This window comes from Macaca fascicularis, chromosome 7 (genome assembly GCF_037993035.2).
Source record: "Macaca fascicularis isolate 582-1 chromosome 7, T2T-MFA8v1.1".
NCBI lineage: Eukaryota > Metazoa > Chordata > Mammalia > Primates > Cercopithecidae > Macaca > Macaca fascicularis.
Genome location: NC_088381.1, coordinates 106,899,796 through 106,927,365, shown reverse-complemented (window position 1 = coordinate 106,927,365; position 27,570 = coordinate 106,899,796). Strand labels below are relative to the sequence as shown.

Sequence of the window (27,570 nt, the reverse complement as noted above, 5' to 3'; positions counted from 1 at the left end):
CTGATTCTTGAACATACCAAACTTATTCCTGCCTCGACACTGGTATAGTAGCTGTGCATTCTGCCCGGATTCTTCTGTTTCCAGATTTTCTTGTGATTGGTTCCTTTTCATTCTGGTCATACTTTAGTTGTCTATTTAAGAAGGCTGTTTTTTAAAGCAACCCTCTTAAACACATTCTTACATTCTGCTTTGTTTTGTTTAATCTGTTATTACTATGTAAAAGTATTTTCGGCTGGGCAGAGTAGCTCACGCCTGTAATCCCAGTGCTTTGGGAGGCCATGGTGGGAGGATTGCCTGGGCAGCAAAGCAAGATCCCATTTCTACAGGGGAAAAAAAAAGAAAATATATGTGTGTGTGTGTGTGTGTGTGTGTGTATTTTTTTTTTTTAATGTATATATGCTGGGTGTGGTGGTATGTGCCTGTAGTCCTAGCTACTTGGGAGGCTGAAGATGGGAGAAACACTTGAGCCAGGAGTTCAATGCTGCAGGGAGCTATGATTCTACCATTGTACTGCAGCCTGGGCAATAGAACGAGACCCTGTCTCAAAAAAAAAAAAACAAACGTGTTTTCTTGTTTGTGCATCTGCTTGTCTTTTGTCTGTCTGTCTTTTCTAGAATGTAAACTCCATGAGAGCAGTTCTCTTTTTCTTGTATCACCAGCACCTAAAATAATGGTTGGTACTTATTAGGCATTCAGTAAATATATTTTTGACCTGAATATATGTTTTTTAGGTCTGAGTGTAGATGTTACTTAAGTCACTTGAAGAAAAAAAATAGGATTATTTTAATTTTATTGATATTGCTGTATATGTGTGTGTATATATATTTTTGAGATGGTTTCACTCTGTTACTTAGACTGGAGTGCAGTGTTGTGATTCTGGTTCACTGTATCTTTGACCACCTGGGCTCAGATGATCCTCCCACCTAAGCCTCCTGAGTAGCTAGGACTACAGTCATGCGCCACCATGCCTGGATGATTGTATTTTTTGTAAAGATGGGGTTTCACCATATTGCCCAAGCTGGTCTTGAACTCTTGGACTCAAGCCATCTGCCTCCTCAGCCTCCCAAAGTGCTGACATTACAGGTGCGAGCTACTGCACCCAGTGAATATTTACTGTATGTTAAAAGTTATATTCACCATTTAGATAAACTTGTATATGTTAAAAGTATGAATTAGATATTGGTAGTGTCTAAAACTATATGGCTTTTAAGAGTTACTTTTACTTTCAATTTGAATATGTTCATGTTTTAGGAAGAAATTAATTTTATTGAAATTTGGATTTTTGTAAAATTGAACTGAAATATGAACTGATGTATCTTTTCTTTTTTTAAAACAGTCAAGTGGATTATCGAGCAAAACTTTGGGCTTGCAACTTTTGTTACCAAAGGAATCAGGTAAGAAAACATCCATTGCATGCCAGGTGCGTTGGCTCACGCCTGTAATCCCAGCACTTTGGGAGGCCAAGGCAGGTGGATCACAAGGTCAGGAGATCGAGACCCTCCTGGCTAACACAGTGAAACCCTGTCTTTACTAAAAATACAAAAAAAGTTTGCCAGGCTTGGTGGCAGGCGCCTATAGTCCCAGCTACTAGGGAGGCTGAGGCAGGAGAATGGCGTGAACCTGGGAGGCGGAGCTTGCAGTGAGCCGAGATCGTGCCACTGCACTCCAGTGTGGGTGACAGAGCAAGACTCCGTCTCAAAAAAAAACATAAAACATCCATTGCAGATGTTAATGCCAAAATATTAGTCATGTAGAAAAATGCATATTTAAAAAAAGATAATAATTATTTCTCATTTAATGAAAATGCCTTTTTAAAAATAATTAAATGATCAGGAAATGCTTTCAGTTTAAAATTTTATTAATCTTTCTAGCCTATAATTTGTTAAACATTTTTGTTTTTTTTTTCTATTTGTAGTTTCCACCTAGTTATGCTGGTATATCTGAACTGAATCAGCCTGCTGAACTTTTACCTCAGTTTTCTAGCATTGAATATGTAGTTCTGGTAAGAACATAAGAACAAATATTTAAGAAAGTTTTAAAATTTATACTGAAATAATTGTTAAATTGTGATAATTTGGAAGCAATCATGCTTAATTCTCACATTGATTCGATGGAACATTTCAAAGGTAAACCGTTGAGGTCAGTTTGAGCAGGGTAATTCCTATATTGTAGTTATTTGATGGGTGGCTAAGATACTGGGTAGGGTGGTGTGATTTACTATACTGAGTAGATCAGTAAACAATAAAGTATCAATCTTGCTTTGTAGTTGGAAATTCAGTTAACAAATACTTAGTCAATATGATGCTGGAGTTGGCTAATGTATCCCCCAGGTCTAATTAATGAAAATAATCTTGCATTGATCCTTCTTAGGGAAATCATTTTTATTCTCTTTCTGAATACCTAACATAGTTGTTTGCATGTTTAAGTGTGGAAGTAATATATTTTATGAATGTTTTAGAGAAAACAGTTATGATTCACTTGGACCATTTAATAATTTGTCCAGCCTGGCTAGTTTCTAGTTCTCTGAAAATTCAAGTCAGGTTTACTAATTATTTTATAAGAGTCAAATGAAACCTTATGCATGAGTTAAATAAAATGGAAAGTGAAAGTCCCCTCTGTGTAACTATACCTAATGTTCTTCTTACTTTTTCACCTGATAATATGTCTTAGATCTCTCTCCATGACACTAGAAATAACCTATTTCATTTCTGAAATGGCTTTACTAAGATACTTTTGTTTCCGTTATTCAATTAATTCCCTGTTGACTGTCTTGTATATTGTGCTTTAAACTATATATTTTTTCTTTTTGGTGAATTTTTTAAAAGCGTGGTCCTCAGATGCCTTTGATATTCCTCTATGTGGTTGATACTTGCATGGAAGATGAAGATTTACAAGCCCTGAAAGAATCCATGCAGATGTCATTAAGTCTTTTACCACCTACAGCTTTGGTTGGACTTATTACTTTTGGGAGAATGGTTCAGGTTCATGAACTTGGATGTGAAGGCATTTCAAAAAGCTATGTCTTCAGAGGAACAAAAGATTTGTCAGCCAAACAACTGCAGGTAAACAACAAGAATGGTAGTTTTCACCTATCTGAACATTACTCTATTGATGTTTATAAATGCTTTCTGTATGTTTCTAGGACAAATTTTTATTATGAAAAACTAATATAATGGTATTATAACAAAGGCTTTAAATTCAGTGCTGGCCTCAGTATTCTTTTCACGTACCTTAAATTGTTATACAGATTAAAGACCCTTCACTTTTAACTGTATCTTTAAAATTTAAAGTCAAACCAAAGGTCTTTTACTAGAGATTTGAAGGGATTATGAAGAGTCATGCTGAAGGCTAAGAAGAGCAACCGCAGAATATTAGCTTGTTTCTTTTTTTTTTTCTTAAGAGTTCAGCTTTTTTATTGAACATGTTATAAAAGAGTTAGTCAAAAAGACCAAAGTCGGCTGGGTGCAGTGGCTCACGCCTGTAATCCCAGCACTTTGGGAGGCCGAGGCGGGCGGATCACAAGGTCAGGAGATGGAGACCATCCTGGCTAACACGGTGAAACCCCGTGGCTACTAAAAATACAAAAAAATTAGCCGGGCGTGGTGGCGGGTGCCTGTAGTCCCAGCTGCTCAGGAGGCTGAGGCAGGAGAATGGCGTGAACCCGGGAGGCGGAGCTTGCAGTGAGCTGAGATCACGCCACTGCACTCCTGCCTGGGGAACAGAGAGAGACTCCGTCTCCAAAAAAAAAAAAAGACCAAAGTCCATGTCATCATCATACTCCTCAGGTTCTTCTTTCTTTCTTTCCACTTTCTTTTCCTCAGCTGGGGCAGCAGTGGTGGTGGGGGCAGGACCTCCTGCTGGTGCAGCACCAACTGTTGGAGCAGGTCCACCAGCCCCTACATTGCAGATGAAGCTCCTGATGTTGACATTGGCCAGTCCTTTGCAAACAAGCCAGGCCAGAAAGGTTCAACATTTATATCAGCTGCTTTAACAAGGGCATTGATCTAATCCACTGTGATGGTCACCTCATTGTCATGCAGAATGAGGTCCAATTAGATGCAGAAGAACTTGAGATGGAGGCCATGGTGTGGGCGAGTGCAGGGCTGGTGCTGCCCGACACAATGCTAGTCACCTGATGAAGTGAGGGCCTCACCCCAGTTCCTCATAAGAACTGATCACCTTGGTGGCTGCTGAGGAGAGAGCTTTTGCTTCTTAATGTTTCACTTAGGAACTAAATACTTTTAGTATGTTTGGCGAGGGGAGTTATTTTGAGACTGGACAAATTTTAGTTTATGAACTATGGTTGCATATGTATTTTAGTGGTTTTTATCACTGGGACAAATAGAAACTTTCTCTTCCAAGGCAAAGGAGTTATGTGTAGCATGCTAGGATCATCTGCTTGGCTGAACATCTTTTTTTCTGCCCAGAGATTTTGATAGTCCGTAAGAGAGTAATAAGCGAATGTCTATTTGTATTGGGAGATGGTTGGTATATATACCTTATATTTATAATATTGTTATGCCCAGACCGTTTATTCCCCGAAGAAGACCACCAGAGTCCAGAGTCAAAGCTAAGCAGCAAGGATCTTTATTACAGGTTCGAACCTGGAACTCTCCCTCGCTCGTGAAACGAGACGGGCAGGAGAGCTCCCCCACTCAGCTCCGAACAATGTTATATAGTCTAAGAAAAGTGGGCATAGAGTTATTATACAAATCAGATATATGATTGGCTAGTGTTTGAACAAGGCGATTTGGCTAACTATGATTGGTTCCTGCCATTTCTGAAATTTTGGTTCAAACTTTGAGGCAGGAGAGCAGGTTTATGGCAGCAAGAGTTTATCTTACTTAAACACGTCTTGTGACCTTGCCTCAGAACTTACAAAATCTCTGGTATGTGCAAAACAAAATCTCTGGTACGTGCAGAAAACCAGGTACTCACAGAACTTACGAAATCTCTGGTATGTGCAAACATTAGAGAGCAGAACAAGGGTGTAGCGGGTGGGGGGCGGGTACACATCTATCTTTGTGTCCTTTCATTTCCCCCTTCTCATAAGTAACTGGATGTCCAATCTTGGAGTTCCAGAGTCTTATAATATAGCCTCACTTTCTGGGTGCAGGAGAGGCTGGTGATGGCTACGGAGGACCATTAGTTGGATGGTATCAAACCTTTCTCTGACAAATTGTAAAATTTTATTTACCACACAGGGGCCTATAGTGAATAGAAGTAGTAAAGACATTAGGGGGCCTAAAAGGGGTGCCAGAAGGGAAAACATTGAAGAGCTCCACCAATTGTTAGCGGCTGTAGTGAATTGTTGCTTTTTCATTTCTAAGCTTAGTTCGTGTAGGCGTTGGACTCTTTCCTCAACTAACCCTGACTCATTTATATAGAAACAGCATTCTTCTTTGAGGAACATACAGGTACCTCCTTTCTCAGCCGTGAGTAAGTCTAAGGCTCTGCGGTTTTGAAGGGTGACCTGTGCTAGGGAGGTGAGCTGCCGCTGAAGGGAGGCTAGGGAATAGGCGGAGTCTTCCATAGCAACAGAGAATTGTTGTAACAGGTTGTCGTTTTCTATCATGGAGTGTTGTAGGGCCCCTCCTGCTAATCCCGCTGCGACGACAGAGGTGGTTAAGGATATTCCGGCAATTAGTGGTAGAAAAACTGCTCGTCTATGTCGCGCAGTTTTAGTTGGGGCGGTCCCTGCCCAGCCTATGAACTCTGCCGGGGTTAGCAGTGTCAGTCGGGGAACTAGGGTAACAGGGATACACAACTGTCCGTCAGAGATGCTTTTGGACAGAGTTTTTAACAGAGTCATATTACACCAGAAGAACACACCAGGGGGAGCATATATGGGACTATTAGGGTATGTAGCCGATTGGTTACAGAGGCTGTTGCTAAATGCCGAATAACAATAGGGGTATTTCTCTTGGTATGGGTCACGGTATAGGGCCACATCGGGTATCGTGACTATCGATGAGTTAAAACCTGTATAGTTTGTGGGAGGGGAGGATAGAGGAACAGCCGTTAATGGTGGTCTTCCTAGGGTTGCACACATAAAGCAAGAGGACAGGTCGCCTAAACCAGTGAGGTTGGCGAATGCTAGCCCTTCCCGTAATAGAGTTAGCCAGGAGAAGGGCTGCAAGTCTTGTGATAGCTTGGTTTCTTGCCTGTGGATTTGTGTGTGGATTAAGGGTTGAATCTGGACTAGACTTCTCCACAGATATAAATGGCTACTGGGCCAGGTACTAGTTGATGAGTAATATACTCCCCCATGTTGTGGGGTTGTCCACCGAGAGTCCCATGGGTCTCTAATTATCCAAGTGTAAGTGACGGGAGACTCAGTTTTGTAAAAATACCACCCTTGTCGTTCTCTCCAGTATCGGACAGAGTGCGTCTTACAGTAGCTATATGGGCAACCTGCACTCTGGTGCCACCAATAATTTTTTTTTTTTTTTTTTTTGAGACGGAGTCTTGCTGTGTCGCCCAGGCTGGAGTGCAGTGGCCGGATCTCAGCTCACTGCAAGCTCCGCCTCCTGGGTTTTTACGCCATTCTCCTGCCCCAGCCTCCCGAGTAGCTGGGACTACAGGCGCCCACCACCTCGCCCGGCTAGTTTTTTGTATTTTTTAGTAGAGACGGGGTTTCACCGTGTTAGCCAGGATGGTCTCGAACTCCTGACGTCGTGATCCGCCCGTCTCGGCCTCCCGAAGTGCTGGGATTACAGGCTTGAGCCACCGCGCCCGGCCAATAATTTTTACAATTATATTCAGTTTGATCATATTCAAAACAGATCATGGGTATTGCTGGTTGGGCAATCTGGAACCTAGTGAAATTGAGGTAAACTATAGTATTACACCCTGAGGGGGGGCAGTCTGCGCTAGCTACCAGTTTACCCGCTTGGGGGGTTTCCCCGGGGTGAGTTTTGTTCTCATAGAGCCAGAACCTCCAGACATAGGGATTAGACGGCGCAGCAGTGAGGAGAGTCAGATGCATAAGGCATAAAAGCATAGGTAAGCTAGACATGGTTACGGCTATGGGGATGATGGCGCAGGGTTAGCTTTAAGGGATTGTTCTTAGCTTTGTCTATAGTCCATGTAACCAGTGCTCCAGACGGCTCGAAAAGGTCGGATATTGGGTCCACTGGTTTGACGTGTGTGTAGTGGATCCACGAAGCGATGCCTTCTACTTTGAGAGCGGTGGGAGTAGTCAGGAGTACTTGCAGTGGTCCTTTCCACCTGGGTTGAAGAGTTTCTTGCCGGTGGCGCTTGACTAGGACCCAGTCTCCCGGCTGGAACGGATGAGGCCTCGGCGGAGGTCCTGCCTCGTACAGTTCTCGTAGTCTGGGCCAAATTTCCTGGTGAATTTTCTGTAAGGCTTGTAAGGAGAACAGGAGCTCAGAGACATTTTCAGTTTCAGGTTTGAGTAAGTCGTCTTTTAGACTGGGGACCAGGGGTGGGGGTCTGCCATACATGATTTCATATGGTGTGAGGCCTAGTCTGTAAGGGGTATTTCGGGCCCGGAACAGAGCGTAGGGGAGAAGTACTACCCAATTAGCGCCAGTCTATATGGTCAATTTAGTTAAGGTCTCCTTCAGAGTCCGATTCATCCTTTCTACCTGTCCTGAGCTTTGGGGCCTATAAGCACAATGTAATTTCCAATTTGCCCCCAGAATGGAAGCCAAATCCTGACTTACCTTAGCAACGAAGGCTGGTCCATTGTCTGACCCTATTTGGATGGGAAAGCCATACCTGGGGAGGATTTCTTCCAAAATTTTCTTTGCTACAACCTGAGCAGTTTCTCTCTTAGTTGGGAACACTTCTGTCTATCCTGAAAAAGTATCTACAAAGACAAGTAAGTACTGATACCCATATTTTCCAGGCTTTATCTCAGTAAAGTCTATTTCCCAATAGATACCAGGCCTAGTTCCTTTACACCTAATTCCTGCGGTGGTCTGGGTTTGGGGGCAAGCGTTGTTTAGTTGGCAGGCTTTGCAATTTGTTGTGACATCGCTGGCCAGTTCAGCTATGCGCCTGATTCTAAACTTGGCGTGCCTGATTAAGTCCATCATTCGCCGGGCACCCAGGTGGATTGTCCGGTGGATGTGTTCCAACACCTGCCGTCCTAATTTTTCTGGTAGGATGGTTTGGTCATTTATATCAGTCCACCACCCATTTTTAACCTGTTTTAGGGGAAGCATGTTCATCCATTCGCGATCCTGTTCGGTATAGTCGGGAAAACATGGCAAATTTCGCGGGCCAGGATCGGGGAGCTGGAGCGCGAGGAGCTGACTGGGAGCTTTTGCTATGCTCCTTGCGGTTTGGTCGGCTAAGAAGTTGCCTCGAGCAATTGGCGTAGTTGGTTTCTGATGCCCAGGGCAATGTACGATAGCCAATTTCTTTGGTTTCCACAAAGCAGTTAATAGAGCTAGGATCTCTTGCTTGTTTTTTATTTCTTTGCCTTCGGCTGTTAATAGTCCCCTTTCTCTGTAGATGGCCCCATGTATGTGCGCAGTAGCGAAAGCATAGCGGCTATCCGTGTATACTGTTAGTTTTTTCTCTGCCCCTAGGGTGAGGGCCTGTGTAAGGGCTATCAGTTCGGCTCTTTGGGCCGATGTCCCTGGAGGCAAGGGTTCCGCCCAGATTACCTCAGTCTCTGACGTTACAGCCGCTCCTGCATACCGCTGGCCTTGGTGGACGTAGCTGCTGCCATCAATGAACCAGGTGAGTTCTGTGTCGGGGAGCGGACGATCTTGCAGGTCCTCCCGCACCCCATGCACCTGAGCCAGTATCTCAGTGCACTCATGGGACGGGGTGTCCAAGTCTGGATTTGGCAGCAGTGAAGCAGGGTTTAAAGAGGTTGGGGGCAGAAAAGTTATTCTGAGGGGGTTTAACAGCAGTCCTTGATAGTGGGTGAGCCGGGCGTTACTCATCCATCGGTCCGGCGGCTGCCGGAGGACGCCTTCAATGGCATGCGGGGTTATAACGCGCAACTCTTGCCCCATGATAAGTTTATCAGCGTCTCGGACCATTAGGGCGGTCGCCGCGATTATCCGGAGGCAGGGTGGCCAGCCAGCAGCCACTGAATCTAATTTTTTTGACAAATAGGCAACTGGCCTCTGCCAGGGGCCTAGGTACTGTGTTAACACGGCTTTTGCAACACCCTTACTTTCATCCACGTATAAGTGGAAGGGCTTGGAGACATCAGGGAGCCCCAGCGCGGGGGCTGACAACAAGGCAGTTTTGATTTGCTGAAAGGCCAGCTCAGCCTCTTCCGTCCAATTGAAGGGCTGCCGTTCCTTTGTTGCCTGGTATAGGGGCTTGGCTAACTCAGCAGATCCGGGTATCCATAACCTACAGAACCCTGCCGACCCCAGGAATTCTCTCACTTGCCGTGTTGACTGGGGTCTAGGGATGCGTAGGACTGTTTCCTTTCGGGCTTTGGTTAGCCAGCGTTGCCCCCCTTTTAATAGGTACCCCAGATAAGTTACCTCCGACTTGCAGATCTGAGCCTTTGTTGCTGAGGCTCGGTAGCCTAGCTCCCCCAGAGTCTTCAGGAGGTCCTCAGTTCCTTGAACACAAGTTTCCGGGGACCTGGCCGCTATTAAGAGATCATCAACATATTGCAAAAGAGTTATTTCAGGGTGTTGCCGCCGGTACTCACCCAGATCTTCATGAAGGGTTTCATCGAACAGGGTTGGCGAGTTCTTGAACCCTTGTGGCAGTCTGGTCCATGTTAGCTGACCGTTGATGGCCCTCTCAGGATCCGTCTATTGAAATGCAAAGAGTTCTTGACTTTTGGGAGCCAGAGGAAGGCTGAAGAAAGCGTCTTTTAGATCAAGAACGGTATACCACTGTTTTTTGGGATGTAAGGCACTCAGAAGGGTGTATGGATTGGGCACAGTGGGATGTATGTCCATGACTCTTTTATTAACTTCTCTTAAATCCTGTACTGGCCTGTAGTCCGTACTGTTGGGTTTACGAACAGGTAACAGTGGAGTATTCCAGGATGAGTGGCAAGCCCATAGGACTCCCTGGTCTAGGAGTCGGCGGATATGGGGCGTAATTCCTTCTCTTGCCTCCAGGGGCATAGGATATTGCCGAACCCGAACCGGGTCCGTCCCTGGCTTAACTTCCACAAATATGGCAGGTCGATGTTTAGCTAGCCCCAAGCCCCCAGTTTCTGCCCACGCTTCAGGGAAACGCTGGAACCAAGAGTCAATTCCCTGATTGGGGGGCTTTTGCTCTTGATGGAGTCGGTACTCATCTTCTAAGGTAACAGTCAGGATAGATATTGGCCTGTTTTGGGAATCAGTTATCTTGGGCCCTTCTGGCTCAAAGTGGATTGGGGCCCCCATCTTTGTCAGCAAGTCCCTCCCTAGTAGAGGGCAGGGGCTCTCTGGGATGACTAGGAAGGAATGGGAGACTTTTCCCGTTCCTAAGTCTACAGTCCTCTGGGTTGTCCAGGGGTATTTTTTGATGCCTGTGGCCCCGTGCACCCAGGATGTTTTCTTAGATATTTTTCCAATTGGTTTGGTTAGGACTGAGCGTTCCGCCCCAGTATCGACCAAGAAGCGAACTGGGGACCCCTCCACTTGCAAAGTTACCCTGGGTTTGGGGAGGGGGTCCGAACCCCGTCCTCCCTAGTCAGAGTCCTGGATAACGAGTACGGAGGTAGGGTTAGCTGGTCTCCGTTTCTCTGGGCAGTCTTTAATCCAGTGGCCATGTTCCTTGCAATAAGCACACTGATCTTTTTCTAATCCTTGCCTAGGGCCTTGCTTTTTCTGCTTTCTGTTTTGGCCATTTCCTGCCTGGGGGAAAGCTGCTACTAAGACTTTGGTCATTTCTTTGGTTGCCTTGAACTGTTTTTCTTCTGGAGTATCCCTATTATTATAAACTCGCTGGGCCATCTGAAGGAGGTCCTGAATCTGCTTTCCCTCTAAACCTTCTAATTTCTGTAGTTTTCTTTTAATATCTGGTGTTGCCTGGTTTACAAAGGACATTACTACCGCTGCCTGATTTTCCGGTGCTTCCGGGTCCATAGGGGTAAACTGTCTGAAGGCTTCCATTAATCTCTCTAAATACACAGCGGGGCTTTCTGTCTTACCTTGTAACACAGAATATACTTTAGCCAAATTGGTGGGCTTGCGAGCTGCAGCCCGGAGACCCGCCATTAGAGTCTGGCGATAAATGAGCAGTCGTCCCCTACCTTCTGCCGTGTTGTAGTCCCATCTGGGCCGGGTCAAAGGGAAAGCCGCATTAATGAGGTCAGGATTTGCAGTTGGCTGGCCGTCATCTCCTGGAACCAGTTTTCTGGCCTCAACTTGGATTCTTTCCCGCTCCTCTGTTGTGAACAGGATTCGGAGGAGCTGTTGACAGTCATCCCAGGTCGGCTGGTGAGTAAACATGACACTGTCTAACAACGAGCTTAGATCTTTGGGATTATCTGAGAACCGAGCATTTTGGGACTTCCAATTGTATAAATCACTGGTGGAAAAAGGCCAATACATGAGACGGGAGAGCCCGGTATCATCGAGCGATCCTATTTCTCTGAGAGGCAGGGCTACAGTGGAGTCAGGGAGTCGGGAAGCTTGGTCCCGCTGTACGCGGCCTCGTGTTCGGCCGGCCGGCCCCCCCAGGTTACTTTCGCTCTCGGCTGCTTCCGCTTCTCGGTTTCCCTCTACGGAAGCACCACCCTGGGGGACTGGGTCCTGCGGGATAAGGTGCGGATATGGTGGGGGAAATGTGGGTTCTAACGTTAGGGGGTCCTGGCTGTCCGGTAGCACAGGGGCCGAGGGAGCAGAGGGAGTCTTTTGTCTTGTAGGTCGCGTTACTAGGACTTTGCAGGGCTCAGGGATGAATGGAGTTATCCAGGGTGGTGAGTTTTCCACAGGATCCTGCCACACTAGAGTATAAGGAATTTGATCAGGATGTCCTGACTGCCCTGGCAGGAAAATCTTAGTTTTTACCTTAGTAATAATAGAGAGACAGAAAGTTCCTTCGGAGGGCCACCCTACGCCGAAAGAGGGCCACTCCGAACGGCAGAAAGTAACTAGCTTTCCCTTCTTTAGTTCAACGCTTAAGTTACGCCCCCGAGCCTTCACATCCTTAAAATTGGTAACAAGGAGTGAGAGCGGCGTGCTCTGGTTGTTGCCCATCTTTGGACTGCTCCGACAAAGAGAAGGGGGGACGAAAATGAGTGTGAAGCAGAGGGGAGTATCCGACAGGTCCGGTCCTGGAAGGGGAAGAAAAGGTTTTATGTTTCGTTTTGGGCTTACACTTAACACTTAACAATAACGGACAGACAGTAATAACGATGAGCATTCGCGAGCGCGTGTCGGACTTCCGACCTGAGTCAGACGGGGCAACCAAGGATGGAGGCCCCCAGATGGGCACTGGGGAACGTCTCCCACCAGTCCTGAGTGGCTGTCTTCTAGCGCGTCCGCCAAGACCGTGCCACTTACAGAACAGACCAATACAGATTACAGATTACGGATTTCGCGAAATTTCAGGGAGACAGACAGAGACAAAGACAGAGACAGTGACAAAGCCGGCTTACCTACAGATTAAGATCCGTTGACTTGGGGGTCTGGTGGGCTTGGGGGAAATCCCGGACGAGCCCCCATTTGTTATGCCCAGACCATTTATTCCCCGAAGAAGACCACCAGAGTCCAGAGTCAAAGCTAAGCAGCAAGGATCTTTATTACAGGTTCGAACCTGGAACTCTCCCTCGCTCGTGAAACGAGACGGGCAGGAGAGCTCCCCCACTCAGCTCCGAACAATGTTATATAGTCTAAGAAAAGTGGGCATAGAGTTATTATACAAATCAGATATATGATTGGCTAGTGTTTGAACAAGGCGATTTGGCTAACTATGATTGGTTCCTGCCATTTCTGAAATTTTGGTTCAAACTTTGAGGCAGGAGAGCAGGTTTATGGCAGCAAGAGTTTATCTTACTTAAACACGTCTTGTGACCTTGCCTCAGAACTTACAAAATCTCTGGTATGTGCAAAACAAAATCTCTGGTACGTGCAGAAAACCAGGTACTCACAGAACTTACGAAATCTCTGGTATGTGCAAAGATTAGAGAGCAGAACAAGGGTGTAGCGGGTGGGGGGCGGGTACACATCTATCTTTGTGTCCTTTCAATATAAGATTGTTCATGTAGGTACTTTGAAAAACCTTTCTAAGTAATTCTGGTGCAACTCCTAGTTGAGAACAGTTACCCTAGAAAATGATAGATAAGCCTGGCATAAAGTTGACAGATGTAAAATCAGACTTCAGAGGCTTCCAGGTAGACCAAAATGAAGAAGGAAGGAAGAGATTTTTGCAGGTGAGTCTAATTTGAAACTTGGCAGACTGAGGTAGTGGTGCTACACAGTTAACTTAGAGAACATACTAAGGGAATTTGCAGGCTTAAATGGGGAGGATAATGAGTAATAAATGTGTTAGTCAATGAATAGTGAATAAGATTTGAGAAGGTAGAGAAAGTTGAAGTTCTTTTTTTTTTTGAGATAGAGTCTCGCTCTGTCACCCAGGCTGGGGTGCATGCCACGATCTTGGCTTACTGCACTCTCCGCCTCCCAGGTTCAAGCGATTCTCCTGCCTCAGCCTCTTGAGTATCTGGGACTACTGGCATCCACTATCATGCCCGGCTAATTTTGGTATTTTTGTAGAGACGTGGTTTCACTATGTTGGCCGCGCTGGTCTTGAACTCCTGACCTCAGTATATCTGCCTTCCTCGGCCTCCCAGCGTGCTGGGACTACAGGTGTGAGCCACCGCGCTCAGCCTGAAGTTTGTTCTTTTAAGAGGTTTGTTGTTGAAAGTAATGAAGGAGGAGATAGCATGGGAATTTGAGAGAGAACCAAGTTAAAGAGATGTACTTTAGGAGGAAGGAGAAAGGAAAGAGACTAAAGAGGGTGAGTGAAAGTGAGAGTGAGATGAGGAAAGTGAGGTTTAGGAAGACATAGTAGGGATTCCTTCAGGAGCACAGGAAGCGGAGAGGAGAATCATGTTTCCATGAGACAGGAGAGAAAGTGAACCAGTTTAAATCTCTGTGCTTTAGTTTTTTTCATTTGTAAAATAGAGATAGTAATAGTATTTACCTTATAGTGTAGTCATGAGAATTAAGTGAATTATACATTTAAGTGTTTGCTACTATTAATGTTATTATTAAATTATGAATTTATTTAGAATGGTTTACTGTTCTGATTGTAGAGTCCCTTTTACTTAAATTACGTAATACATGTGAAGCACGTAAAACATCTTCCTTTTTTCTTTTTTTTTTGATGCAGAGTCTTGCTCTGTCATCTAGGCTGGAGTGCAGTGGCATGATCTTGCAGTCTCTGCCTCCTGAGTTCAAGCAATTCTCCTGCCTCAGCCTCCTGAGTAGCTGGGACTACAGGCATATGCCACCACACCTGGCTAATTTTTTTTTCTGTAATTTTGGTAGAGACGAGGTTTTACCGTGTTGGCCAGGATGGTCTTGATCTGCTGACCTCATGATCTGCCTGCCTCAGCCTCCCAAAGTGCTGGGATTATAGGTGTGAGCCACTGTGCCTGACCAATTGTTGTATTTTTTAGTACAGACAAGGTTTCGCCATGTTGGCCAGGTTGGTCTTGAATTCCTGAGCTCAGGTGATCCCCCTGCCTCGGTGTCCCAAAATGCTGGGATTACAGGCGTGAGCCACCGAGGCCAGCCTAGCTTTTTTTAGTTCGTTTGTCTGAGATGGAGTCTCGCTCTGTCACACCGGCTGGAGTGCAGTGGCATGATCTCAGTTCATGGCAACCTCAGCCTCCTGGGTTCGAGAGATTCTCCTGCCTCAGCCTCCCAGATAGCTGGGATTACAGGAGCACACCACCATGCCTGACTAATTTTTGTATTTTTATTAGAGATGGTGCTTCACCATGTTAACCAAGGCTAGTCTTGAACTCCTTGACCTCGTAATTCACCCACCATAACCTCCCAAAGCGCTGGGATTAGGCGTGAACCATCGCGCCTGGCCCTAATTTTTGTAGTTTTAGTAGAGATGGGGTTTCACCATGTTGGCCAGACTGGTCTCGAACTCCTGACCTCAGGTGATCCACCCGCCTCGGCCTCCCAAAATACTGGGATTACAGGCGTGATTCAGCACGCCTGGCCACATCTTCTTTTTTCAATAGGCAAGTGAATGCCTGCAGACTAATTTTTTTTTCCTCCACTGAAACATTTTTATTTTCTTTCCCTATCTATCTCGTTGAAAAGAGCCTGGTCTTTGCTCCCCAAATAGTCCTGAATTCAATTTTTAAACTCTTCTAGTTGTATGATCTTGGGTTTATGTCTTTTCTAATTATCTCATCCTTCATAGAAAGAAATAAACAGTACCTATTTTGCCAGGTTATTAGTACTAAATATGAGAATTGTCAGTAGAGTGTAAACCCTTAATAGGGCTTTGTAGAAAAACCTGGATTTAAAATCTTGCTTTGTTACTTACTGGTTGTGTAACTTCAGAAAAATTACTTAGTCTTTTTGATTGTCAGTTTTCTTTTGTAAAGTAGAAATTAAGAAGAAATCTATTTCATTACTGTTTTTTGAGGAAATAGTATATATAAAGGTTTTAGCATAGAATATGGAATATGTTAAGTTCTTAGTAAAGAGTTGTTGTTTCCGCTAACAGTATAGGAAATATTGCAGGATTAGTTCACTAATTTTATCTTTGTACATCTTTAGACTTCGATTTTCTGTTACACAGTTTTATAACTCCAGTACTTCATGACTAAGCATTTCTAGATTCAAGAAAAATTTAGTATAACATTTTCATTTGTCTGGAGGGAAATTGTGCACATACTGAAATTCAAAACAAAGGTGGCAGTTTGGTTATAAATTATGTTAGAAAATGAAGATGTATATATACACAAAGTATGTGAACCTTAAAACTCCCCATGTCATAACACTTATTACTGTTGCAATTTTATATTTATTTATCTGTTGATTTGATTGATTTCTGTTTTTGGATTTTAATTTCCATGAGGGAAGGGACTAGTTAGTTTTTACCATTATATTCCTGCCACATAGCAGGTGCTTATGATACAGTTTGCTGAAAGGGATGAATGAATATAAATTAAGAAGTATGGACATTTAAGTTACACAACAATTTATTTTGACTGTTAATTAGAAATAAAGTGTTTCTGAGCTAATATGCTTCCTCTTTGGTTGTATAACACCTTGTACTTTGCTCTCTCATGATGATTATTTTGTGTTATTGTTTTCTTGATAATCTCTCCCACTGGACTCTTTGTTTTCTGAGGAAGGAGACCTTGTATTTTTGTTTTTGTGTTTCTAATGTCTAGCACTGCATTTTATACATGATAAATAGTTGATTAATCTTTGTAAAAGTAATTAAATGAATATTGTACAAGTAATCTCTTTACAGGAAATGCTGGGGCTCTCTAAAGTACCAGTTACTCAAGCAACACGTGGTCCTCAGGTACAGCAGCCACCTCCTTCCAACAGGTAATAATTAAATATGATGAAGAGAATTTGACCATTTCTGTAGGTATTTTAGACATTCCATACCCTTGAACATAGACATTCAGTGATACTATATTGTTAAATATTTTTAGGAATATAAGTAAATTGTATTAACATGCTTTTTAAAGAACTGAGGCAAAATCATGCCATTAAAATGGTTTGTTTTTTGTTGTAACAATGTAAGGAGTTACTGTAGTTTTGTTATTTTCCTTATTTTTTATTTTGAACTTTGGAAAAAACTTGTTTTTGTGTGGGTTTAGGGCAGCCAAGGTTTTTATTTTTTCTTCTTAGCTTTAGAGGTAGCTTTTTTCTGTAAGGTTTCTGGAGTGCAGTGGCGCGATCTTGGCTCACTGCAACTTCCGCCTCCCAGGTTCAAGCAGTTCTCCTGCCTCAGCCTCTCGAGTAGCTGGATTACAGGCATGCACCACCATGCCTGGCTAATTTTTGTTTTTTTAGTGGATACGGACTTTCACCATCTTGATCTCCTGCCCTTGTGATCCTCCCTCCTCGGCCTCCCAAAGTGCTGGGATTACAGTCTTGAGCCACCACGCCCTGCTAGCTTTTTCCCCTAAGCTTTTAAATCAGAGGTAGTATTACTAAAATTGAGTTGATGTATTTTCTCATAATTATTTCAGTAACCTAAAACTGACTAGACTAGTAAGTGAAAGATGAAATCCTGAAGTAGTACTTGGTTTGAGTGTTTCGTTTATTGTAGTTGTACTCAAAATGTGGTTTCTGGAGCTGATATCATCAAGTGTCACCTAGGAATGTGTTCGAAATGCAAATTCTTGGGCTCCAGTCCACGCCTACTGAAACAAACTCTAGAACTGGGATCTAGCAATATGTGTTAAAATAAGCCCTCCAGCTGGTTCTCATGTACATGAAAGTTTGAGAACCATTGGTCTGCTGTGTGTTCAGAGTATTGTTTTCTATTTTTAGGAAAGTGAAATTTGTTTCTTGAACTCTCACCCATAAACATTTATAAATGACTTTTTATTTAATTTTGTTTCTCAGATTCTTACAACCAGTACAGAAAATAGACATGAATCTCACAGATCTTCTGGGAGAACTCCAGCGAGACCCTTGGCCTGTACCACAGGGAAAGAGACCTTTGCGTTCCTCTGGAGTGGCACTTTCCATAGCTGTAGGATTGCTGGAGGTAGGGAAGATGGTTTTGTTTTGGAATGTAAAGTGTGTGTGTGTGTGTGTGTGTGTGTAACTGTAAGGATATAGGAAGAACCAAAGTGTTTTTTTCCTCCCTGTTTTCTCACTCAGCATCAACAAAGAATACTTCTGTGGTTTTCCCTCACATACCAACAAAACAGTTCTGCCTTCAATACCAGCTGGGTGTCCTGTAATTCAGTTCAATTCTGACACTGTCTAACTGGAGATAACATCACATCTCACAGATTGAGGGCTCGGTCCCATAAGACTGCCCCCCACTTCAGTGCCAGTCACAAGTAGTAGGTTGTCACCTATACTTCTGACAGACTGGCTGTAAATTGAACACTCTCCTTGGGTTTGATTCATTTGCTAGAATGGCTCACAGAACTCGAGGAAACACTTTATGTTTCTTGGTTTATGATAAAGATATTACATAGAATATAGATGAACAGTCAGATGGACTAGATGCATAGACTGAGGTGTGGGAGAAGGGGTTCCAAATTTCTTTGCCTTCTCTGGGGTACCACCCTCCAAGAACCTCCACATATTCATTTGTCTGGAAGCTCTCCAAACTGTTCTTTTGGGTTTACATGAAGGCTTCACTACATAGGCGTGATTGATTACATCACTAGCCATTATCCCCTCTCTCCTGGAGGTTGGGGGTGTGGAACTGAAAGTCTCAACCTTCTAATCATGCTTTAGTCTTTTCCGTGACCAGCCCCCATCTTGAAGCTATGTGGGAGTCATTTTATTAGCATACAGAAGGCCCTCTTGGCTGGGCACCTCATGCCTGTAATCCCAGCACTTTGGGAGGCTGAGGTGGGCAGATCACCTGAGGTCAGGAGTTCGAGACCAGCATGACCAATATGGCAAAACCCCATCTCTACCAAAAATACAAAAATTAGCCAGGCATGGTGGTGGGCATCTGTAATCCTGGCCACTTGGGAGGCTGAAGCAGGGAGAATTGCCTGAACCCAGGAGGTGGAGGTTGCGGGGAGCTGAGATCGTGTCATTGCACTTTAACCTGGGTGACAGAGTGAGACTCTGTCTCAAAAAACAAAAATAAAAAATAAAAGGTAGTCTTATTCTACAGATTCCAAGGCTTTTAGGAGCTGTGTGTCAGGAAAGGAGAGGAAAAAATATATTTCCCAGTATTATAGGAAATGGTATGTACAAAAGAATATTAAGTCAAAAAAAAAATCAGTTATAGGACAGTGAGTGTGTGATTTTATCTATGTGAAGTGTTTTCCTACAGTGTATTGTCTTATGTATTGTTTTGCATATATCCTGTACAGACATGATTCTGGAAAGAAGTTCACCCAGATATTAACAGTGGTGCAATAAGTGGAGTTTTAGTAGCATTTGAAAATTTTATACTATACGTATCTTAGTTTTAGAATTACAAAATAGTGACCAGGTGCGGTGGCTCACGCCTGTAATCCCAGCACTTTGGGAGGCTGAGGAGGGCGGATCACGAGGTCAGGAGATCAAGACCATCCTAGCTAACACGGTGAAACCCTGTCTCTACTAAAAATACAAAAAAAAATTAGCCGGGCGTGGTGGCACGTGCCTGTAATCCCAGCTACTCGGGAGACTGAGGCAGGAGAATCGCTTGAACCCGAAAGGTGGAGGTTGCAGTGAGCCGAGATCATGCAGAGACTCCATCTCAAAAACAAAACAAAACAAAATTTTTCTTTAAAATGTTTGTAAAAAAATTTGAAATGCTATCAAATTTATAGAAAAGGTACAAGAAGTATATAAATAATTTTTTTTTTCTCCAAACTTTGAGATTGTGAACCCCAAATATCTGAGACAATCTCAATTAATTTAGGAAGTTAATTTTGGGCTTAGTGCGTTGGCTCACGCCTGTAATCCTACCATTGTGGGAGGCCGAGGTGGGTGGATCTCTTGAGGTCAGGAGTTTGAGACCAGCCTCACCAACATGGTGAAACCCTGTCTCTACTAAAAATACAAAAAAATTAGCTGGGTGTGGTGGCAGGTGCCTGTATTCCCAGCTACTTGGGAAGCTGAAGTAGGAGAATCACTTGAACCCGGGAGGCAGAGGTTGCAGTGAGCCAGGATCACGCCACTGCACTCCAATCTGGGTGACAGAGTGAGACTCCATCTCAAAAAAACAAAAAAAAAAAAAAAGAAAGTTTATTTTGCCAAGGCTGAGGACTTGTGCCTCTAGAGGTCCTGATGACATGCGTCTAAGGTTGTCAGAGCACAATTGGTTTTATAAATTTTAGGGAGACATGGGACATCAATCAATATATGTAAGATGTATGTTGGTTCCATCCAGATAGGTGGGACCTGGAAGCTCCTCAAGCAGGGAGGGGCTTCCAGGTCACAGGTAGGTGAGAGACACACGTAGGTCCATTCTTTTGAGTTTCTGATTAGCCTTTCCCCAAGGAGGCAATCAGATATGCATTTATCTTAGTGAGCAGAGGGATGACTTTGAATAGAATGGGAGATAGGTTTGCCCTAAGCAGTTTCCAGCTTGACTTTTCCTTTTTGTTTAATAATTTTGGGGTCCCAAGATTTATTTTCCTTTCACAAGATTAAGTTGCTGATATGATAGTCCCAACCTCTTGAAACTTTATATTTCCTATGAACCAGGATAATCTCCTATATAACCACAGTATAAAACTATTAAAATATTAACACTGATACATTACGACCAGCTAATTCTCAGACCCCATTCAAGTTTTACCAGTTGTCTCAATAATTTCCTTTACTGAAAGGATTTAGTTCCGTTCTGCATTTATGGCTATATCTATTTACTCTCCTTCAGCCTGGAACAGTTCCTTAATCTTCCTGATCTTGACACTTTGGAAGATTCAGACCAGTTATTTGTAAAACATTCTTCAATTTGAGTTTGTCTTGAAGTATCCTCGTAATTTGGTTCGGGTCTTGCATCTTTGGGGGGAATATCGCAGAAGTAATGCTGTGTTCTTATTGTTGCATCTTACAGGTGGCACATGGTTTTCATTTGTACCATTGCTGATGATATTCACTTTGGTCATTCATTAAGGTTGTATCTGCCAGGGCTCTCCACTTTAAAATTACTCTTTTTTACCCCTTTGTAATTAATAAATATTGCAAAATATTAGAAACCCCCATGCTGATTTGTTTCATTACTGCTGATGTTAACTTTCCTTACTTGGTTAAGGTTGTTTTTGCCACTGTAAAGTTACAAGTTTTCTTATTGTAATTATAAATATCTTATTAGGAGATACCTTGAAAATATGTGAATAACCAGTGTACTGAGCAAAGTTTTACTCACTAGTTTAGCATCCATTGATGAGTCTTTTCTAATCAATTATTATTATGATGCATGCCAAATAGTGGCTAATTCCATCATTTCTACATTTATTAATTGGCTTTCTACTTGAGGAAGAGCTTTTTCTCCTCTCCTATTTACATATTTATATATATATATAAACTTATACACACACACATATATATGTAAATACATACAGAATACACACTGGGTGGATTCTTATATTCTTATTTTATACAACAAGATATATTCCTTTACTGTCATTATTTACTTTGATGCTTAGGTTTTCCCAGATTTGGCTAGTGGGAGCCTCTTCAAGCTGCTTCTGGGTCCTTATTAAATGCTGCATGTTTGCTTAAATACTTCCTTTCTGGTATAGTAAGATGTTCAGGGCTCATCTTATCCTTTTCCTGCTCTGGACCTGAAATGAACCATTTAGGAGCCCTGTTTCCTTTTAGCCTTGATTCTACCAAGTAGAAGATAATGCTTCATGTGCACCCTTACCCTGGGTGTCATTAATCTTAGGTCCAAGTGGATGGAGCTAAGAAAAAAAATGTATGTGCATATATGTGTATCTATATATGTATATAAAATTATAAGTATATGTGTGTGCATATATGTCTACATACTCCAGTATACATCTATGATCTCTATTAAAATAAATTTATATTAAAAACCAGTAATTCTTTCAAGTATGTTCAATTCAATACCACAGGGTTTATTCTCTCCTTCCCGCTTTTCCATATTTGTAACTCATTCTCTATGAGAAACCTGCTCCCGTTATCAAATATATTTACTTATTTGCTCAGTCCTAGATTATCTAGAATAGTTTCAGAGTTTCTGGCTCATACTTCTGTTAGAAAGAAGCTTAGGAGTTAGGCTCAATATTTGTTTAGTGTTCTGAGAATATATAGTACAAAATATAATGTTCATAAGTTAAATGGGTTATTCCCCTCCACTGCCCTTAGTGTGATTATGTTATTCTTTGCTGTAAGTTTTATTTGTATCTTCTAGTAAATTTCTTTTTTTTTTTTTTTTTGAGACAGAGTCTCGCTCTGTCACCCAGGCTGGAGTGCAGTGGCTCTATCTTGGCTCTCTGCAAACTCTGCCTCCCGGGTTCACGCCATTCTCTTGCCTTAGCCTCCTGAGTAGCTGGGACTACTGGCGCCCGCCACCATGCCCGGCTAATTTTTTGTATTTTTAGTAGGGACGGAGTTTCACCATGTTAGCCAGGATGGTCTCGAACTTCTGGCCTCGTGTTCCGCCCACCTCAGCCTCCCAAAGTGCTGGGATTACAGGCATGAGCCACTGCGCCCGGCTTTCCTAGTAAATTTCTTAAGAAGACTTAAGAGTACAGAATTTCCTGGGCTGTTGAATGTTTAAACTTTTTTCTTATGGTGCTGATAGTTGAAGAATAGCTTGGTTGGATATAAAAAGCCTTGCTTCTGATTGTTTTTTCCTGGAGTTTTTGGAAAATGCTTTTTCATTATTTTCTTACCTTGATGTGTTTTGATTTTTTTTTTTTTTTTTTTTTTTTAAACAGAGCCTCTGTTGCTCAGGCTGGTGTGCAGTTCGTGATCATAGCTTACTGCAGCACTGCAGCCTCAAACTCCTAGTCTCAAGCAATCCTCCAGCCTCAGACTACTCCCAAGTAGCTGGGACTACAGGCCCATGCCACTATGCCCAGCTAATTTTTAAATTTGCCATGTTGCCCAGGCTGGTCTTGAACTCCTGATCTCAAGTGATTCTCCCACCTTGGCTGATGTTTTTTGGGAAGGCTGATACCAGTCTTATTTTCTTGCCCTTGTAAATTTTTTGATCATTTTGCTTGAAGGTCTTGAGGAGTTTTTCTTTATGTTGTAGGGTTTTTGTTGCAGGTTAATTTTCTCTAGTATGTGGTAGGCCCTTGTTACATGTATTTTTTCCTATAAAGTTGTCTTATAGCTTTAAATAGTAGTTCTATTCCATTGTTTTATTTTATTTGAGAACTCCCAGCCAGGCACGGTGGCTCACGCCTGTAATCCCAGCACTTCTGGGAGGCCGAGGCAGGCGGATTACCTGAATTCAGGAGTTCGAGACCAGCCTGACCAACATGATGAAACCCCGTCTCTACTAAAAATACAAAAATTAGCCGGGCATGGTGGCACACACCTGTAATCCCAGCTACTTGGGAGGCTGAGGCAGGAGAATTGCTTGAACCCGTGGACAGAGGTTGCAGTGAGCTGAGATCATGCCACTGCACTCCAGCCTGGCCAACAGCAATACTCTGTCTCAAAAGAAAAAAACTCCCATTTTATATAAATTGAGTCTTCTTTGCTTGCTTTTTATTTCAGTCGTCTTTTTATTTCTTTATTTCATTTTCATTCTCTTGGTTTTTTTCTTTTCTTTAGTGCCTCTTACTAAGTTTTCATTTGAATCTGTAGTTGTTCTTCTAGGCGTGCTATTTGCTTCCCTCTTCTCTCTTCCGTGTACTTCTTCCCAAACTGCCCTTGATCTTTTTGGAGACTTGTAATGAGAGCATGAGAGATATAGTTCACAGGGATTTAGTGGGTTTTTCCCTCCAGTTATAGGAAATTTGAAGTTTGGATGTTCTTTGTGTCATAGTTTTATGAAAGTATCTGTATATAGTTTTATTTGCTCTTTTCTTCATTTTTTCAGCTTTACATGACTGCTGTTATCTCAGATACCCAGAATGAAGAGGGTATTTTTGTTATTAGTTAAGAAAGTTATAGAAGGAATAATCATACCTTGTGAAAACATTCAAACAGTATGCAATGGTGTATACAAATAAGTAGAAGACAACTTTCCTTGTTCTCCAGATTTGTTAACCATATGATTTTATTTATTTATTTATTTATTTATTTATTTAGGTGGAGTTTCGCTCTTGTTGCCCAGGCTGGAGTGCAGTGGCGCAATCTCAGCTCACTGCAACCTCTGCCTCCTGGGTTTAAACGATTCTCCTGCCTCAGCCTCCCAAGTAACTGCGATTATAGGCACCCACCACCACACCCAGCTAATTTTTTTGTATTTTTAGTAGAGACAGGGTTTCACCATGTTATCCAGGCTGGTCTCGAACTCCTGACCTCAGATGATCTGCCCACCTCAGCCTCCCAAAGTGCTGGGATTACAGGTGTGAGCCACTGTGCCGGGCTAATCATGTGACTTTAAAAATTATCATGAAAGGCTGGGCGCGATGGCTCACGCCTGTAATCCTAGCACTTTGGGAAGCTGAGACGGGTGGATCACGAGGTCGGGAGATCGAGACCATCCTGGCTAACATGGTGAAACCCTGTCTCTACTAAAAATACAAAAAAATTAGCCAGGTGTGGTGGCGGGTGCCGGTAGTCCCAGCTACTGGGAAGGCTGAGGCAGGAGAATGGTGTGAACCCAGGAGGCGGAGCTTGCAGTGAGCTGAGATGGCGCCACTGCACTCCAGCCTGGGCAACAGAGCAAGACTCTGTCTCCAAAAAAAAAAAAAAATTATCATGAAGTTTATATCATTTACATTGTCTTCTGAAACTGTAGTGTAGGTTAAAAAATGTACTCTATTTTGTCCAATAACTACTTATAGAAATTAGAGATAAAATAGCATTTCTAATATGACAATACAAATATTAATTGTGGAATAAAGTAGAGCGATTATGCACAGGGAAGGATACTTTCATATATAAAAGTTGCAGGATATCTTTTACATTTTTTTCTGGATCCTGTCACTTCTTTTGAATCATACCCAGTTGGTCTTTTGTTTCTTATAAATATTCTGAGTTCTTCCATATTCAAATATTAAAAAAAAAAGGTCCTCTCATTTCATTGGCATTTTGGGTGGCTATAGAATTCTACTTTCAAAATAATCTTCACTTGGAAATCTAAGTCATTCCTCTCTAGTGTTCTGACATAGACGTACAGTTTATTGATGATAATTGGATGTAGTCTCATTCTTGTTCTTTTTTTAGGAAAGCTTATTTTTTCACTAGACATTTTTAGAATGTTCTCTTTAATTTTGGAGTTCCGAAATTTTGTTAGGCTGTATTTAGGTTTGATTTTTTTCTTTCTTTATGTTTGGTTTTGGTAGACCCTTTCATTCTAGAGACTGTTGTCATTCTTCAGCTTAATTTGTTTCTCTTTTTCTATTCTATATTCATTACATTGATGCTGGACCTCTATATTTCTTTATATATTTATTTTTTTCCTCATATCTTTCTTTGCTCCTATTTATATGAGATTTCCTTAGCTTTGGTTTTGCATATATCTAACTCAGTCTTCAGACGTGCTTTTTGGCCCATCCATTGAGGTTTTAAAATTTTTCTTAATGCTTTTAATTCCAGAAACTTTTGAGAGTTGTCATGTTTGTTGTGATATCCATTGTAATATGTGCTTGGTTCTGTATCTCTCGGCCTCTTATTTTCATGCAAAGACCCTTCTCCAGGCAGATGGCCTACTTTCTACAGAGAGTGGTTCTTAGGAATTGCTGATGGCAGAATCTGTCATCAGCTGCTGTATCTGGAGGTACAGATAAACACTGTTTCTTCTTTGGTTTATGGCTGCTTTTTGTATTTTTTGACTCCAAATATGGAGCTTTTTGGGCATCCTCCTTAGGGAAGATCTGGCTTACTTTTGATATCTGTGATACGTTTTGTTGATTCTTTTGATAATCCAGTACAATCTGTTGTTTGAATTCCTCAAAATTTCTGGTCTACTGCTTCCATGATTTCCTATCTTTAAATTTTATGTACTTTTTGGTTTTTTTTTTTTTGAGACAGAGTCTAGTTCTGTTGCCTGGGCTGGAGTGCAGTGGCATGATCATGGTTCACTGCAGTGTCGAACTCCTTGGCTTAACCAATCCTCCCACCTCAGCCTCCTGAGAAGCTGGGACTATAGGCATGTCCCATCATACCCAACTAATTTTGTTATTATTATTATTATTATTATTATTATTTTAGAGACCAGGTCTCCTTTTGTTGCTCAGGCTGATCTTGAACTCCTGGGCTAAAGTGATTCTCCCACCTTGGCCCCCAAAAGTGTTGAGATTAGAGGCATGAGCCACGGTGTCTGGCCTATTTATTTTTTATTTTACTTTATTTTATTCTAGACAGAGTCTCACTCTGTCTTCCTGGCTGGAGTACAGTGGTGTGATCTTGCCTCACTGCAACCTCCACCTCCTGGGTTCAAGCAATTCTCTTGCCTCAGCCTCCCGAGAAGCTGGGATTACAAGTGTGCGCTACCATACCCGGCTAAGTTTTGTATTTTTTTTTAGTAGAGATAGGGTTTTGCCATGTTGGCCAGGCTGGTCTTGAACTCCTGGCCTCAAGTGATCTGCCTAAAACAACAACTTTTCTCTTATTTCACTGACACCTTGTGAGGAAGTGGAAGTAGATTGGGGTATTCAATCCATTCACTTGGACTAGAAGTATAAGTCATACGTACTTTCTCTCTCTCTCTCTTTCTTTTTTTGACAGTCTCACTCTGTCGCCCAGGCTAGAGTGCAGCGGCACAGTCTTGGCCAACTGCAACCTCCATCTCCCGGGTTCAAGCAATTCTCTGCCTCTGTCTCCCAAGTAGCTGGGATTACAGGCACCCGCCACAATGCCCGGTTAATTTTTTGTATTTCTAGTAGAGACATATTGGCCAGGCTGGTTTTGAACTCCTGAACTTGTGATCTACCCGCTTTGGCCTCCCAAAGTGCTGGGATTACAGGTGTGAGCCACTGCTTTGGGCCTCTTTCTTTTTTTTTTTTTGGAGATGGAGTCTTGCTCCATCGCTCAGGCTAGAGTGCAGTGGTGCAATCTTGGCTCACTGCAACCTCCGCCTCCTGGGTTCAAGCAATTCTCCTGCCTCAGCCTCCTGAGTAGCCGGGACTACAGACATGTGCCACCACACCTGGCTAATTTTTGTATTTTTAGTAGAGACAGGATTTCACCATGTTGACCAGACTGGTTTCAAACTCTTGGCCTCAGGTGATCCACCCGCCTCAGCGTCCTAAAGTGCTGGGGTTACAGGCGTGAGCCACTATGTCCAGCCTCTTTTTTTCTTTTTTGAGACGGAGTCTCACCTTGTTTCCCAGGCTGGAGTGCAGCGGCATGATCTTGGCTTACTGTGACCTCCGCCACCCGGGTTCAAGTGATTCTCCTGCCTCAGCCTCTCGAGTAGGTGGGACTACAGGCATCTGCCACCATGCCCGGCTAATTTTTTGTATTTTTAGTAGAGATGGGATTTCACCATGTTGACCAGGCTGTTCTTGAATTCCTGACCTCAGGTGACCCACCCGCCTCGGACTCTCAAAGTCCTGGGATTACAAGTATGAGCCACCACGCCCAGCCTTTTTTTTTTTTTTGATTATACTTATGTTCTAAACATCGAAAACAAAAGTAAAACACCAACAAAAAAGTAGAAGAGCCAGGTGCAGTGGCATGCACTTCTCATTCCAGCTCAAGTGGGAGGATCACTTGAGCCCAGGAGTTCAAGTCCAGTGTTGGCAACATAGTGAGATCGTCTCTAAAAAAAAAAAATAGTAAAAAAAGAAAATTAAAAACCCAAAACAAAACAAAATATGTTCACTCTTCCACTTCTGTCTCTACTCTTCCCAGTCTAAGATGAGTTAAGCAGGAGAAATATCCATGTTTA

General features: G+C 42.8%; 1 protein-coding gene across 3 annotated transcripts in view; it reads left to right on the top strand.

Annotated features, from left to right (window-relative positions):
- SEC23A (SEC23 homolog A, COPII coat complex component) overlaps positions 1–27,570 on the top strand; it is an 80,510-nt gene that overhangs the window by 9,269 nt on the left and 43,671 nt on the right. For all 3 annotated transcript variants that reach the window (XR_012415739.1, XM_005561130.4, XM_073997259.1), the window contains exons 3-7: positions 1,337–1,394; positions 1,916–2,002; positions 2,826–3,062; positions 16,405–16,484; positions 17,517–17,661. Coding sequence is in view for 2 of the 3 variants with exons in the window: in XM_005561130.4 (XP_005561187.2) it covers positions 1,337–1,394; positions 1,916–2,002; positions 2,826–3,062; positions 16,405–16,484; positions 17,517–17,661 (607 nt within the window). In the remaining variant the exon portion in view is untranslated. The remainder of the gene's footprint in view (positions 1–1,336; positions 1,395–1,915; positions 2,003–2,825; positions 3,063–16,404; positions 16,485–17,516; positions 17,662–27,570) is intronic.